The 17423-nt window shown below is 35.1% G+C and overlaps 1 protein-coding gene across 4 annotated transcripts in view; it reads left to right on the forward strand.

The window, feature by feature from the left end:
- Nucleotides 1-17423, forward strand: part of cadm2a (cell adhesion molecule 2a) — a 358651-nt gene that overhangs the window by 175072 nt on the left and 166156 nt on the right. For 3 of the 4 annotated variants that reach the window (XM_039677129.2, XM_039677131.2, XM_039677130.2), the window contains exon 2: nt 13392-13409. The exons of the other annotated variant lie outside the window; for it this stretch is intronic. In XM_039677129.2, coding sequence (XP_039533063.1) covers nt 13392-13409 — 18 coding nt within the window. The remainder of the gene's footprint in view (nt 1-13391; nt 13410-17423) is intronic. 4 annotated transcript variants of the gene reach the window in all.

Genomic DNA, 17423 nt, shown 5'->3' on the forward strand with positions numbered 1-17423 from the left:
TTTCACATTAGTTCTTCTCATTGAACAAAACAAGCATCCCCAAAGTCTTGTTTGCTTCTGTCAAGGCACATTCCTCTCACAAATGTTTCTTTGTCCAAAGCCAAAAGCTGTAGTATATGATTATATTGGCTGGGGAAACATAGCGAATTCAAGACACTGTAATTAGGGGAGCTGCAGTTTCACCACGGATATAAAACACAACCCGAAACCACACAGAGCTGAAAATTTCCAGTAGTTCTATCCAAGTTCATATGCCAGACCTGTGTTCATCGCAGTGACCAGATCTGGCCTGACATGTTGGGACGCCAGTTTTAAAGTGCTTATTCAATCATTTATAAGGGGAGGGAAAAGATGAGTGGTTGTTCGCCTCAAAGTGTTGCTTTTTTTCTTCGAAAAAAACACATATGAGATATCAGTAGGTGGCTTGCAAGAGGATGCTGGGAAGTCATTTTCCACAGCGTGCTCTTGGTTTATCTCAGTGTGAAGGCAGATAGAGCAGTTTGATTTTCAAGGCAAAAGGCAACGTTTTTTTTTTTTTTTTTTTTTTTTTCTCATTTAAATGCAATGCAAAGAACTTTTCTAGCTAGAATTCAGTTTTTCACTGCATCGGGGGAAGCCATAGGGACAAAATGCACAATATTAATGAAATAAATTAATAAAAGAAAGCCTGTTTGAAGTAAGGTTTGATATATGTTTTTTATAGTCCAGTTCTGTAAAATGAGGCTGTGTTGTAAATACAAAATCTGAGATGTTTATTGTTTTATCAGAAAAAAATATGACAGATGCTGTAGAGTTTGCTGTTGGCTAAAAAAAGGATGGATACAATTACTGGCTTTGTTTGTTAATCATTCTGTGAAATATGGGTATAATGATAATCAGAACGCATGCATGAATCAGATTTATGTTGCTGATTGGCTGAGACTGTAGAGCATTTGATGACACATTAGATTTGTAAGCACATTTTGCCATGGTGTGTTTTATGTTCCTGCATGTCATTCTCCTAAGAACGTTTATAATGGATACATATAGTAAGTTGGTTCTGAAGGGAAAAGCACTTGCAGTATCGTTACCTCTGTAGTAAAACACATCTGAAATCATGTCTGAATGTAGGTTTGCTTCACTGGTGTAACTCATCAGAACAAGATCGTTTACAATTGACAAATGCTGTTTGTAGCTTGCATGCCTTTTCTTTCTTTCACATTTGGCTGTTTGTTCATTCTTTCTTGTTTGTTAATTTTTATCTTGTATTTGTTTGTTCGTTCATTTGTTATACTTGTTCTTTCTTGTTTGCTTGTTTTCTCATTCTTTCTTGTTTGTTTTTTCTTTTGTTTGTTTATTTGATTTTTCTTTTTTCTCGATTGCTTGTTTGTTAATTCTCGTTTGTTAGTATTTGTATCTGTTTATTTATTCTGTCTGTCTTTCATTCTTTCTTTCTGGTTTGTTTGTTCTTTCAGTCTGATGTTATTTTGCTTTATTTCTTGTTTGCTTGTTTGGTCATTCTTTCTTGTTTGTTAATTTTATTTTTCTTGTTTTTGTTTATTCTTTCTTTTTCTCAATGGCTAGTTATTTCTTTCTTTCTTTCTTTCTTTCTTTCTTTCTTTCTTTCTTTCTTTCTTTCTTTCTTTTGTTTGTTTGTTGATTTTTTTTGTTGATTTATTTGTTGATTTGTTGCTCATTCTTTCTTGTTTGTTTGTTTGTTTTTCTTGTGTTTATATATTTGATCTTCCTTTCTTGTTTGCTTGTTTGGTCATTTTTTCTTTTTTTTTTCATTTTCTTTTGTTTGTTGATTTGTTTGTTTATTTGTTGATCATTTTTGTTTGTTTGTTTGTTTCTTTTGTTCGTTTATTTGATCTTTCTTTTTTTCTTTCTATCTTGTTTGCTTGTTTGGTCATTTTTCCATTTTCTTTTGTTTGTTGATTTGATCTTTCTTTCTTTCTTTCTTTCTTTCTTTCTTTCTTTCTTTCTTTCTTTCTTTCTTTCTTTCTTTCTTTCTTTCTTTCTTTCTTGTTTGGTCATTTTTTCTTGTTTTTTTATTTTATTTTGTTTGTTGATTTATTTTTTGATTTGTTGCTCATTCTTTCTTGTTTGTTTGTTTTTTCTTTTGTTTGTATATTTGATCTTTCTTTCTTTCTTGTTTGCTTGTTTGGTCTTTTTTTCTTGTTTTTTTTTCATTTTCATTTGTTTGTTTATTTGTTGCTCATTATTTCTTTTTTGTTTGTTTGTTTGTTTGTTTTCTTTTGTTTGTTTATTTGATCTTTCTTTCTTTCTTTTTATTTCCTGTTTGCTTGTTTGGTCATTTTTTCATTTTCTTTTGTTTGTTAATTCTTTCTTTCTTTCTTTCTTTCTTTCTTTCTTTCTTTCTTTCTTTCTTTCTTTCTTTCTTTCTTTCTTTCTTTCTTTCTTTCTTTCTTTCTTTCTTTCTTTCTTTCTTTCTTTCTTTCTTTCTTTCTGTCTGTCTGTCTGTCTGTCTGTCTGTCTGTCTGTCTGTCTTTCTTTCTCTCAAGAAAACAGCAAACCACATACCATCATTTTCAAATTATTTTCAAATCAAGTTTGGTCCACAATAATATTTTACTGGGGTATGGAGTGAATTATGCAGCCAGGCATCTTCATAGAGGTGCCAGAAAGAATATAAATACAACCCTGCGCTGACAAGCTGTTTTGGTTTAGCAGTGATCCCCTGCTTAACTGGGATCCTTCAGAAAATCCCTTCATGCCTCTATTCAGTCATCATGTTGATGTCTAACATGTGAATGATGTCGGCTACCAAAAGAACTGTGTTGTGAGGAGACATAAACAAAGATTTTGCCTTGATGCATACTAGCCTACCGCTTCATAAAAAGGTCAGAGGCAACTGTTATTCGGCAGTGATGTTCACAAAGCTTTTTGCTACATTAAATCCCGCCTTTGATTCCTCCTGTCCGTGTAGCTTTATTTCAGAATTACACCACATCAACATCGCTCATCTTGCAGCCTGCCACGGGATCCTTTCACTTCTGTTTCATACGTTGAAATGTGAGTTCAGGATGAGACAGCCATCAGGAGAAGTAGCCTTGATCAGACCTTTTTTTTTTTTTTTTTTTTTTTCAGAGAGTGATGTTCAGCGGCATTCTGTACTCCATATAAAACCACAGTAAAAACTAACGTGAATACAATATTTAATCATTTAAACAAGCCTGTTAAATTTGGGCAAAAACTCCTGGCAATTATGTGTTTTCATATATTTATGTTTGCAACACTAGAATGTCAAATGGAGATTTTGAACACAGAACCCCTCCACTTAATTGATCATGAACAGTGCAGGAATGAATATGTGTGAAACAGGCCTCAAAATGCATCACGGTTTCCAAAAACATATTAAGCAGCATATCCGTTTTCAACATTAATAATTAACAGAAAAGTTTTTTGAACACTAAATCAGCATATTATGATTTCTGAAGGATCGTCTAACAACTGGAATATTGATGCTGAACATTCAGCTTTGCCAACAGTTATTTTAAATAAGACACTTTTTTATTATTTTTTATAACATTTTAATGGTAGTGTACAATTATTTGCGCTTATTATTATTGACTTTCAACACGCAGAGGCAAACGAGATAGTTTATAATTTATAATATCCTCTTCGCTTTAATTCGTAAGATATTTATTAAAGCCTATGTAGATGACTCCAGCTCTCAGAGGGAGAGGGACTGTCCTATCCCAGCATTCTCAGGCTGGAGAATATCAAAGCAATGGAAGTTGTAGTGCATCAAGGGACTGAGGAGACCAAGCTGTGAATTTGTGATTAAAGCAAGGTAAATGAGTCCATTAGAAGCAGAATAGCCCTGGAGACATGACAGGAGTAAATCATTGTGGCTAATTTCCTTCCCTCAAGGACAGACCAGAGGGAAAAAAAGGAGAGACAGAAAGGGGGAGAAATAACCATACGAGAAAATGATGGATCTGAGGGCCCTTCTGAAAAGGACAGAGAAATCCAAAGCCATTCTGGCATTTGGTATTTCATAAACTCATTTAGATTTGGCAATTCCAAAGTTTATATGTCTCTGGTCTGGGGCTTTGTCTTATCGTGTCAGTGCAATTAATCAGCACAGGAACATTATGAAGACATTAACGCGGTCACAGAAAGTCACAGATAGCGCTCGCATACAGGAAGCCCCAGCCGAGATGGGCGTTACCTGCCAACACTGGCAAATTGGCACAGGTGTCATGCGGCCAAACCGTCCACGTTAATTCCTTTTTGACATATGCGAACCCCCAGCACATGGAAAAAATACATGGTGGTATCAAAGGATGGAGCCCCGTCAGAGTAAATGCTCCATGTGTCTCAGCGGTGGGTGAACCTGGCAGCGTCCCCAGCAAATAGGTCTCCTCTGCCCTGTCCGTCTGTTCCCCTGGCCGGTCATCACAGCCTGTGAGTCTGGGAATATTCATGTTTGCACATAAGCACACACACACATACACAGGTATGCATTATTGATTTTTTTTAGTTTTTATTATTATTTATAGTTAATTATTGAATTCCATACTTCAGCTTTTACGTTATTTGATTTGCACTGTTGTTCAATGGTTTGGGATTGTAAGATGTTTTAATGTTATTTATTTAATATATAATGTTTATTTATTTCATAAATTATATTACACTGTAAAAATGAAAATGCTACATCTAAGCATATCTATATACTAGGGCTGTGAAAAAACTTTAGTTTACTTTTCTTAAAAAAAAACTAATTTAAGTGCAAATAATTCTTAAATATATACATGCATGCATAGGTATTTATATATACAAAATAATTATATACAGCACACACAAATATATTATGTAAACACAGACTTTTATTTTGGATGCGATTAATCGCGATTAACTTTTGCACAGTTCTAGTTAAAACATAACCAACACCTTCAGATAACCTTTTCTACTTGTTCATCTGACTGTTATAACCCAGATATATCAGCCAAACAAAACTTAAAGTGAATGACTTAAGGGTCAAGAGCCCAACTAAAACAAATTTTGATCACCATAATGGTGATTTTTTTTTTTTTTTTTTTTTTGGTTGTTGTAAGTTTTACTCATTTCAAATGGTTAACTTTTAAGGAATTAATTTGATTAAGTATTACTCAATTCTAATTTTTTAAATTTGTTTAATAGTATTGTTTGTAATTTTTTTATTAGATAAAGCATATTCATTTTTATAGTGAGAATATCATTTTTGAGTGAACAATTAAAGGTGCAGTATGTAATATTGACAGCTAGTGGTTGTAATGGATAAATTCAAAATATCAGAGAGGGTTGTTTCCCCTTCCCCCTCCCCCTCAGACTCACGGGTTGCCAGATTGAGGACACAGAAAAGGAGCGCAATTGACAATGGAAGGCGGGAGACTTACACACTTGTAAGTTGATTTATCCGTTTAAATATACTCCCGTTCATAGAGATTTTTAGATGGATGCCGAGGCTTTTTTAGGTCAGGTAGAATCTGCGATCTCTGACCTATATTTTCTGGCTTCCCTGGCTACAATACACCGTGTTTTCCGCTTACTGGCAACCCGGTATGTGGAAATACTGTTGGGTAAATTGGCAGTGTGCGAGATCACACAGACCAAAACAGACATTCTGACAAGGAATGCACATTTCTAAGTAAAATAACTGGCTGTAGCCTTGTTTTCCAGAGAAACAGCTTGTTTCCTAAATCTCTGAAAAACATATTATGGTATTTTATGCTTTAGTACAGCCAAAAGGTTACATACAGCACCTTTAACCAATATTTTGGAACCTAATGTAGCATCAGCAGACCCTTTTCACTGCAGGAACACCAGTGAATCTGGTGCTGATCTAATCTGACAGTAAGTGTTCTGAAGCTGAAATGAACAGGCCCAGTCTACAAAGGCATATGCAAACATCATCCAGCTTGAGTTCCTCCTGCGCTGTTCTCCGGTCTCTTGACATCAGCCATAGTTTGATTAATTAGTTGAAGATTGTCCCTGGTCTCTGTTTGTTTAGTTCAACACTTTTGTCGTATAATGTAACGCTGTGGATTTATCCACAGAGTCTGAAGTACACATCCACACATCTCAAGGAAATGTTGTTTTGATTGCTACTAATGTGGCATGTCTTGCTCAGTGCAGCCCGAAAAGTAATATCCTCCACCCCAACCCAGCCCAACCGTGCAGCACTAATAGAATACAGAGATGAGATGTCCTTAATGGAAAAGTAGCGCCTAAGTCAATACAATTAAACAGAACATGTTTGAACACGCAAGACCTGTTTCCCCACAAGCCATTAAAGCCACTGAAATCAGAGTGTGTTTGTATTTAGTGCGGTTTAGATATTGAAAACAGAACATAAATCTGGATCCCCTCTGCTTTTTTTCAGTCCTTCTAATCTTTTGATAAATAAAGAGATTTTGCCCGCTCGCTAGTCCGTTTGTTTGTCGTTCACTAACTTTTATGTAATTCACCATTTGCAATGTTGTTCACAAAACCCATTATGTTGCTGTTGCAAATGGAAAGATGGTGGAAAGAAGCAAATCAATTATCCGGCTCAACTCTTCGGCTTTGGCAAAATCATTTTTTGCCGCGATAAAAAGAGAACATCAGTCTGGTGCTTTGACGTGAACAATTGTTTTGTTTGTGGTTGGCAACTTAGACATTTTGATGGATCATTTTTATGTGGGATTTGTTATCAGTATGTGGGAGGCAGGCTCATCATAAATACAGTTTGGCCATTAAGGTTTGTAATGACTCTGGAATGTGTATTTATTCGATTCTGGAAATGTGGGGATAACCTCCACACTCAATTAAGAAAATGACACTTTGTGTGACCAGGATGTAAACATTCATCATTCTCGTGCTGTAGTGAAATAGGATTCGAACATCAATTTACATTTTATTTATATCTTGAAATGCTTTTGTCTGTTTTGTTTTTGGTCCTGAATATTCCGTTTGCTTCTGTACAATGCAAATGGACACTCCAAAAATATTACATTTCTATGTTAATACATAAACAAGCATGTGCCATGATATAACACATTGCAGTTGAACCCAATTTTTTGTGCTTGATTTTAAAGGACAAATTTCACTTTTTGTAAGGCTAGATCATTAAACCTGTGAAATGAAGTGGAAATGATCGTTCCAGTAATCTTGCGATTGTATGTAAGCTTAATTAGTGCTATTATAATGACTCATTTCGGTTGTGTGGTTGTATCCCGTGCTGCTGTGTCCTCGGCCTTGGGAAATGTGAACGATGACATTGCTGCTTAATTATTGTTATGCAGGGTCATTTGGAGAGATTACATAACTGTGCACTTAAAGCAATCATTCGACTGGAACGCCCCTAGTTCCCAGAAAGAAAAAGCATACAAACATAGAAATCTCAATTTGTTTTAATTTATAAACCTGCAATTAAGTAATTATCACATTCCGTATAATATTTTGCAATGCTTCAAGAGTCATTATTTATTTCTGAATGACTAAATTGCGTGCATCTTTGTGTATCGTTTCAAAACTGGGGTTCATTTGATTCCCAAACAACCTCTGAAAATGTATTTGAAAGGTTGCTGTGGCTCTTTACACTGTTATGAATAAAGTCAGCTTGAATGTCAGATTTGTCTTTGTAATCATATCATGCACTGTATCATCAATGAGGCGGCACATCTAGTGCTTAGAAAGAAACTGCAGAGGATATGCTTTTATATTTTACAGCAGTTTATAAAACAATGTGTTCATGGTCATCCAGTTTGAAATGTTGACCACAAACACAGTGATTTTTCAGATTTTTCATCATTCGTTCTCTCCACATTTGCAATACTTTGCATCCTTTAGCCACTGTTACAATGTGCCGGATCCTTAATCGGAAACCGAAAGAAACTCATTCCCGCTAAACATTTACTTTTTGAATTCTTGCAACTGGGAACAACATGCCCAGTGCATTATGGGTGTTGAAGTCTTCCTACCCAAAAGGGAAGACAGCAGCCTTTTTTTTCTGCATGTTTTCCATATTAAACTTAAACAACTTAAATAGTTTATGTAGTTCAGATAACATAATATTTTGAGTTTCTGATGATTAAATCAATCTCCTTCATTGTATTAACTCAATTTTTCCATTTCAACGAATTTAAAATTTTAAGACAACCAGGTTACTTTTTTAAGTTAAACCAATGATATATATATATATTTTTTTTTTTTTACAGTGTGTATAGGCCGCCAAGTTTTATTGAAAGCCTATGTTTCCAGTGGTGAAGTACCCCTTTAACCCTTTCATATGTCTTATATATTCAAAATTAAATACAATTAATATGCAAAGTGGTTTGAGGAGTTGTGTTTTAATGAATTATTATGTTTTAAATTAATTAATTACATTTTTTAAATTAATTAATATTGTTATTTTAGAATGCTATTGTGCTATTAAGAGCACCCCTAAAACTGAAATGTAACCTGAAATTTGACTCCTTACAATTTCACAATTTAATATACAGATACATATTATCATCATTATTTTTGACATCATATATCATTCATTATATATCTTAAACTGGTCAGAATTATTGGCACCCTTGGTAAATATGAGCAAAGAAGGCCGTGAAAATAAATGAAGAGTTCAGATGCAAAAGCCTCTAAATGCCATTTGAAATTTTCTTCTTTAATGATGATTTTTATCAAACTTGTATATTTAAGTTCAGTAATTTCACTTAAATAACAATTAATAGGTAATTATCATTGCCATTTAAGTGAAATTACTGAACTTAAATATACAAGTTTGATAAAAATCATCATTAAAGAAGAAAATTTCAAATGGCATTTAGAGGCTTTTGCATCTGAACTCTTCAAATCTACATTGTTCATCCTTTTGAGCTTTCATAAAAAAAAAAAAATAATAAAAAAAAAAATCACAAACATCTATAACCTTTAATTGAAGTAAAACAGTTGAAGGAGTGTTTGTGAGGGGGAATTATATTGTAAAATGAATGTTTAATATGTTTTATTTTAATATTGTTATATAATGTTGTTGTTTTTTGTATTACACTCGAATGCTGAGTTGTTTCAACCCAAATTTGGTTCAAATATGGACAAACCCAAATGTTGGGTTAAAAATGTAATTTCAAATTTTCAACTTTCACCTGTAATTTTTTATTACATTTTTAACCCAAATTTGGGTTAAAAATGTAATAAAAAATTACAGGTGAAAGTTGAAAATTTGAAATTACATTTTTAACCCAACATTTGGGTTTGTCCATATTTGAACCAAATTTGGGTTGAAACAACTCAGCATTCGAGTGTAATACAAAAAACAACAACATTATAAACAAACGACCAGCATTGTTTAGAGCCAAAACAACCCAGCATTGTTTAGAGTGTAGGATACTTTGTTAAAAATTGGATTGGCTGATGTTTTAAACTGTTCTCTTTGAAATAATGCATTAGTGTTGCGTACCCAGCAGCTGTGATGGATCTGCACCCTTAAAGGTCACCCAGTCCCCCATTGCGCCTCCATGCAGTGGTCACCAGGTGCTGTGTTCTGTGGGACTGAACCTCACTCCGTCTCGCTCAGTGTTCCTGGACTCCAATGGCCCCCTTTTGGCGCACATTCTGCCTGTTAGAGACCTTTTGCATTGAATGTGGTGCCAGCTCATGGTGGGAAATGGGCAGTTTAGCCTCACCCTCTCAGAATCACTGCTGGTCTTGATGAAATGTCTGGTGCCAGCCAAAATCCGCTGTTGCCACTGCCAGCCCAAAGTAATGGCTCTGCCAATAGGAATGATGGGGAGCCAGGGATGAAAGAGAAAGGAAATGTACTGTATGAGAGAATGTCTGTGTGGCTGAAATGAATGGAGATTGATATGGCTTGAATTATCCCTCTGTTTTAAGGAAAGATCAAAGGTTGATCACTTTTCAATATGGTTAGTTGTATTTTATTAGCATTCAGTGTTGTTTTATACCTCTCGATTGTGACACTACCCATACCAGGGGTTGTAACCAACGGGTTGAGAATTGAGTAATGGAGTGCGTGTTCATTTTTTTATCACCTCTGATGTCTGTGAGCTTGTGTAATTCTGAAGACCACCTGTTGGGCATTATGAGCCGTTTCTCCAGTGTGTGATCAGTCGCTTAAAGAGTTCACAGGAAATAGAATCATCGCCTGAAAATGGCAGCACAATCACAGAAATGACGGTCATTTCCTTTATTCTCAGTATGTGTGATTACATGGTTAGTGTCAGAAGAAATATCAGTCAAGACCTAAACACCACCACCATTGTGTGCAGAGCACAGCCTGTCATCTATACAGGCGTTAACTATCAACTCTGTAACTGTAACTATGAAACTGTTAACCCATGTTCTTCTGATCTTGATCTGACTCTGTCTAGGGATGCATGATATTTCGACGGCATATCAATATTGGCTGATGAATGAAAAACAAACTAAAAAAATTGATGTTATTGTTATCGATCCGATGAGAAAATTAGTCCGATACATCAAAGCCGATAGATAATAGATTATTAACTTCTCTTGAGAGATGCGTGCTGTTCGCCATGATGGTTTTGAATGTTTTACATTTTTGAATTTAGATTTATACAATATATAAATTATCGGAACTATCGGCTTTCAAATGTAAAGAATTATCGGTTATCGGCAAAAATATCGGCATGATCTTCTGATCTTGATCTGACTCTGTCTAGGGATGCGAGACGGCATAACGAAATCGGCTGATCAATGAAAAATAAATAAATAAATACATTTTTATGTTATTGTTATCGATCCGAAATTAGTCCGAAATATCAAAGCCGATTGATAGTAGATTATTTACTTCAGTTGAGAGATGCACGCTGTCCGCCATGATGGTTTTAAAATTTTTAATTTAGATTTATATAATATTTAAGTTATCGGCTTTCAAATGTAAAGAATTATCAGTTATCGGCAAAAATATCGGCATGATCTTCTGATCTTGATCTGACTCTGTCTAGGGATGCACGATATATCGACGGCATATCAATATCGGCTAATAAATGAAAAAAAAAAATTGATGTTATTGTTATCGATCCGACAACAAAATTAGTCCGATATTTCAAAGCCGATAGATAATAGGTGATTTACTTCAGTTGAGAGATGCACGCTGTTCGTCATGATGGTTTTGAATGTTTTAAATTTAGATTTATACAATAAATAAATTATCGTAATTATCGGCTTTCAAATGTAAAGAATTATCGGTTATCGGCAAAAATATCGGCATGATCTTCTGATCTTGATCTGACTCTGTCTAGGGATGCGAGACGGCATAACGAAATCGGCTGATCAATGAAAAATAAATAAATAAATACATTTTTATGTTATTGTTATCGATCCGAAATTAGTCCGAAATATCAAAGCCGATTGATAGTAGATTATTTACTTCAGTTGAGAGATGCACGCTGTTCGCCATGATGGTTTTGAATGTTTTAAAATTTTGAATGTAGATTTATATAATATATATATAAGTTATCGGCTTTCAAATGTAAAGAATTATCGGTTATCGTCTAAACCTGAGGTATCTGTCCAGCCCCCTGCGGTGGTTCTGACCAATTAGACCTTGTCTTTAGCTCAGAGGTGGCTGTTTCTCTTCCTCTCACATAAATTATGTTATCTAATGGTCGCTTACTGCCCACTCTCAACAGAGAGTACAATTTAGACATGATAAGAATAATATACATATTACACAGATTTCAATCAAGCCATCTTCTGAATTATGAACATTCGATCATACGGATAAGAAACAAAGAAACGTTTCCAAGTAAACCATTCAATAGTTATAAAAATGTGCAAATTATGTGTGATCCAAGCATAGTCACATAGGTTGTAAACTTGATATAGAATTATGCAGTTGAATGATGTTTGATTATAAGTCTGTGGGATTATCTGATGTGATTTGATACTGTGTAAAGTCTAAGTCTCTGTGGTTTTAAGAGATTTCAGCCCTGAGGTCGCTCAGAGGTCTTTAAGAAGAAGAAGGCCTGTTTTGTTTATCTTTTGTGGGATCAAACACCCTCTTTGGTGTTTTCCTCGTGGGGCTCAAGCTGTGCCATCTCCAAACCAATCCGTCTTTTACAAACGTTCTTCAATTTATCTTGGATCTTCTCTGACAAGCGTGCGTGGCTATAAAGTAATTAGCTGGGGGTTTCTAGACTGAATGGGGTCCCAAATGGCAGATTGTCTGAGTTTCTATGGAATTCTGCTTCTTGATCAGTCTGAAAGAGTTATTTGTGTCTGGTTCACCCTAAAAAAAACTAAACAGGGTCAAATGGAATATTGACCATGTCAAAAATAAAGAAATAAATTGGCCAAAGATGCAACTCAAAATTATACCTGTAATTAGAATTAAGACCAAGGAGTGGCAATGAAAATGAATGGGAAAACATTTTACAGTATTCATTAACCTAAATAATAATTTGTCGCTAACGGGTCATGAAACGGTAGGGTAAGCATTTTCGGAGAGCCTAGCAATAGCAAGAAAGCTTTGAAAGCATGAGGTCCCACCCTCCCTTCAGAGTGCACTAATCATGCCTTCGTCAAAACACATGAATGCGCACAGTCTGCAAAGCGTCATGAGAGACAGCGTTAAATTACCTCATATCCCAAAGCACATAACATTACAATAATATTGAATGTAAACTTAAAGAGCTCTGACTGATAGCGTTGACATAGAAATGCATATTTCTGAGTCGAGGACGTGAAATGCTACGGGTAGAACGTCACGGGTTCCCGTTTCTTAATTAAATATGACATGGTGTAAACGCAATGGAAACACACCCCCAGTCCTCCTGTGACTCAACTTATCCACCTCTGCTAAGTGTGAATTGCTCATATCAAAATTTAAATACAGCTAATTATAATTACCATAAACTAACCCTAACCCAAACAGACACACATTGACTTCACCTCTGTTAATGAGCAAAAACTAAATTCAATTTGCAATCTGCATAATCACAAGGGGTCAGCATGCATACTTCCCTGCTTATTTGTCTCAACATCTAAACTTTGAGTGCAGATTTTATATATCCCTACAGAATCTATTTTTTTTTTTAAGAAATGATAACGCTCCAGAGAAAATAATGTTTCATTTCATTAAATTAAATAATCATTCCACCATGAATAATTAGCGGCAGTCTTCCTTTTCCTATACGTTGAATGCAGTAGTTCTCATCAAGGAATAATTGATGTAGTTTTGTAATGTCACCGCAGTTGTGTGACAGTTTTCATCTCAGGAATGCTGACCACCTGAAGAAACCCTTTAATAGCTACTTAATTAGATTTAACGGTGATTAAATCTAATGGTGAAAATCATTTAAGATTGATTGATTACTTCAGGTCTAATCACCATCTCTTTCTCTCTCTCCTTTTTTCTCATGTGCTGTTTGGCTGATCAGATATTCTCGCCGTTTCAGGTAAGCACATTTTTAAATCCTCATTTATCCTGCTGAAACATCATCAGACTTCCTATGCTGAGGCTGTATTGTGTCTATACCGGTTTTAAACTGTGATACGAATGCCACTTAAGCAAGGCAAGAAGTCAAGCGCTAATCTGGCAATACCTCAAATTGGAGGAAGTTGGCGATGTGAGCGATGAGTTTGTTGTTGGGGTAATTGGAATGTTCCTGTGATGAGTGTGGGCTCACGACTGTGTGACGGCCAACACCGCCTCGAGATGACACGTGAACGGATTCCGTTTAGATGTATCAGAGAATCAGCTAATGAGCCTGCTCAGAATACGGCCCGATTATTTCCAGGGTTTGAATCTCATTGTCAGGGAGATTAACGTATGTGTGAGGATTTTCTAAAATTTAAACGAATGAGTTTTGTGTGATGAATTGAAGCATGTAGTTGGTGGATGAGGAAATGAGTTGGTGCCAGTGGTTTAAACTTAAAGGATCTCATTTTCTGTGGCCACATTTTGGCACTACTTATTGGTCTAGCTTCTTTCTTTCTTTCTTTCTTTCTTTCTTTCTTTCTTTCTTTCTTTCTTTCTTTCTTTCTTTCTTTCTTTCTTTCTTTCTTTCTTTCTTTCTTTCTTTCTTTCTTTCTTTCTTTCTTTCTTTCTTTCTTTCTTTCTTTCTATCTATCTAGGCTATTTCTACTTCTATCAAACATTTTCTGTACATGTTTTTTGATGACAATCAAATTACTCCTGCTCTTGTGGCATCTAGAATTGATGAAATGAATGAAGGTTCTCCAGAGCTGTGAGTGTGATCTGAAGAGCAGGACTTGGGTTGGTTGCTGAAGATGAATCATTGGGATCTCAGAAATTGTACAGTAAAAAGGTTCACAAAGCTCTTTGTGTGTGTACAATTTTGATTTTAGAACCAAACCAATGTTTAGGATTGTCATATATGCAGTTTATACATTGCATTTATTTGATCAAAAATTAAGCTGAATTTCCAGGAACCATTAATCCAGTCTTCAGTGTCACATGATCCTTCAAAAATGTCTTTACTGGCACTTTTAATAAAAAAAAAAAAGTCTCTGTGCTGAATAACAATTTTCTAAATTATTATTATTTTTTTTTTTAATCTTACTGACCCCAAACTTTTTAACGGTAGTGCAAGTTTGTTTGCTTTACCCTCCTATTTTTCTTGGGGTCAATTTGACCCCATTCAGTGTTTAACATCTGTAAAAAATAAATAAATAAATAAATAAAAAACTTTTTTTTTTTTGCTTCAGATTTAATGACTTTTTCTAATTTAATGGGGACAACTCTGTAAACATAAAATTAACCTGCCATTAATTTTTCAAAGTACTGTACACATTTTGTAGCATCGGTGTTCCTTGGGGTCAATTTGACCCCAGGCTCTTTTAGATGTATAATAAAACAGAAAAAAAAAAGTAAAAATTTCACACACATTTGTGGGTGGATGTCAACTTAAAAGGTTACTTAAGTAGTCAACAAAGACATAAATTAACTGAGACAAACCTTTGTAAAAAAAAAAAAAATAAATAAATCTTATTGTGGAAGTTTAAATTACTGGGGTCAAATTGACCCCAGTGGATAAAAAGTGTAATCCGATAATCCGGGTAATCCGGGTAACAGAAGGGTTAAGAAAAGTCATATACATCCAAATATGTACGTTTAATGTAATTTTGTATGTTTTGCAGGGTTTGAAACTTGATAATTTTGAGTGATTAACACTTAAAATTGTTCTTCATAAAGATTTTGAAGTATTGGCTGCTACTGTAGGTGCAATCTTTTTTTTATTCGCATCTTCCAACTAAGAAATAACAGCAGGCTTTTGGATTCAGTTACCATCCACTCTTTTTTTTATCATGGTTTCTCTCTTCCTTGCGAACCATTTCTCTTCTTTATTTTTCATCTCAGCGGTACCATCACTGTTTACACTCTTAATATATTCCTTATAAACTCATCATGCCTACAACAGTTCCTCCCTGGGATGGAGCGAAAGCAATAAAAAAAAAAAATAATAATAATCTCAGCACGAAGGGATCTTGAAAAATAAAAATCAGTATATAGCCTAGGGTAATTTAACCGTATTCTTTATAAAGATTCCATGTAGCGGTCACCTGGGGCTAGCTGAGTAACCACGCCAATTAAATTAGGTAGCAGCAGAACTCCCGCACCCCCTGACTGCATCCTGTTTACCAGCAATCCCTGCGGACACTCTCCGCTCCGCTCTGCTGTGTACAGTAATTGCATTTAGGACAGCTTTGCCTTACAGAGTATTGTAGAGAATGAAAAAGAAAATGTACACCTGAGATGACAGGCTCTTCAGTATTACAAGTATGGACTACATTACCCAAGAGGCCTTTCTGCAAGGGAATAGCGGAGGGGAGGGAATGCTTGTTCATTTGTTTAAAGTGCAGTCAGAAGGTCATGGCAGAAAGTTCAAACAAAAAAGTTTCTAATTACATGGAGGTTTGGATGTTCATGTCCATAGGGGGTGGAATTTAAGAACTGAAATGTCTAATATGGTTTCATATCGTTCTTAATATAGCCTAATATGGGCTTTTTACTGCAAGGGATGTATTGGATTATATTTGTATTGAATTATACAGAAGTACTAATGTGCATATTGATTGTGGGAAGGTTATTAATAGGTTGTGCTAGTGTTAGATTACAAGCTCCTGCTGTTGACTGGCTGAATCTTGTTACAGCATCTGTAACTTTTTCCATGTGTTATATTAAGAGTCACTTGTTTGGGAATCAAACAATTATTTTAGTAATTTAGTGTTCTACTGATTATTCCATCGATTAATTCGTGGTAAAATAGATCCAAGTGAACAACAGCCTTTAAAATGGTTAAAAATACAAATATAGGTAACACTTTACAATAAGGTTAATTAGTTAACATTAGTTAACTACCTTAGTTAACATCCTAAGAATGAACAATTCTTACACCATTTATTAAATTTAGTTCATATTATTTTCACCATTTACTAATGCATTATTAAAATCAGGTTGTGTTTGATAAACACCTCTGATTGGCCATTGTGTTTAAGCTCTCAACATATATGTCTGTGATTGGCAACAATGATCTCTTGAAAAACGTATCTGATATATTAGGGATCCGCTGATAGACGCCTTTAAATGTGTTAGAGCACATTTTATTAATTAAAATATCGATACTTGGCGCCAGCGTATCGATTCTCGTATCGCATGGAGAAGGACATTGATATATCGCCCTATCGATATATTGTCCCAGCCCTTCTCATAAGTCATTCGCTAAGGAGTCTGACTTCATGTAGGTTTTTGATTCACTAAAAAGAGTCAACTCTTTACAGCCATTAGTTTGAGAATTCAGACTTCACTGGTTGTTATGAATGTTTATGATTCCCTAAAAAATAGCCATTTGGACTTATCTAACTCAGGAATCCGATTGCTTTTGAATACGCTTTTGAATAATTAAAAATACAAATTTTAAACAAGTTAAAAATAACCTTGGGAACGGACTTTACTCGTCATGCTTTATGTGCACTGTAAAAAAAAAAAAAAATATTGATGGTTTTGTCACAGTCTGCGTCTGCACCATCCTGTCTGCGTCTCCTGCACTACACTTCCCATGATCCTCTCGTCTGCACACCTGAACTCACTCCCTCATCAGCCTCCCGTTCAGCGTCCTGTTTCATCTGTTTCACCTGTTTGCACCTCATTAGTCCTGATTCCTCTGTGTATTTAGTTCCCTCTGTTTCATTCTGTCTTTGTCGGTCAATGTGAATGTTACTTTGTGTTCCGCCTGCCTGTATCCCGATTTACTTATGAGTAAACCTTTTTTATTGGAGCTTTTTGGACTCTGCCTGTTCTTCTGCCTGCACCCACCCCGTGACAGGTTTAACTTAAAAAAGTAAGTAACCTGGTTGCCTTAAAATTTTAAGTTCATTGAACTAGAAAAAGTGAGTTAATACAATGAAGGAGATTAATTTAACCATCTGAAACTCAAAATTATATGTTA

The sequence above is a fragment of the Pimephales promelas genome, chromosome 23 (genome assembly GCF_988280905.1).
Source record: "Pimephales promelas chromosome 23, fPimPro1.hap1.1, whole genome shotgun sequence".
Lineage (NCBI taxonomy): Eukaryota > Metazoa > Chordata > Actinopteri > Cypriniformes > Leuciscidae > Pimephales > Pimephales promelas.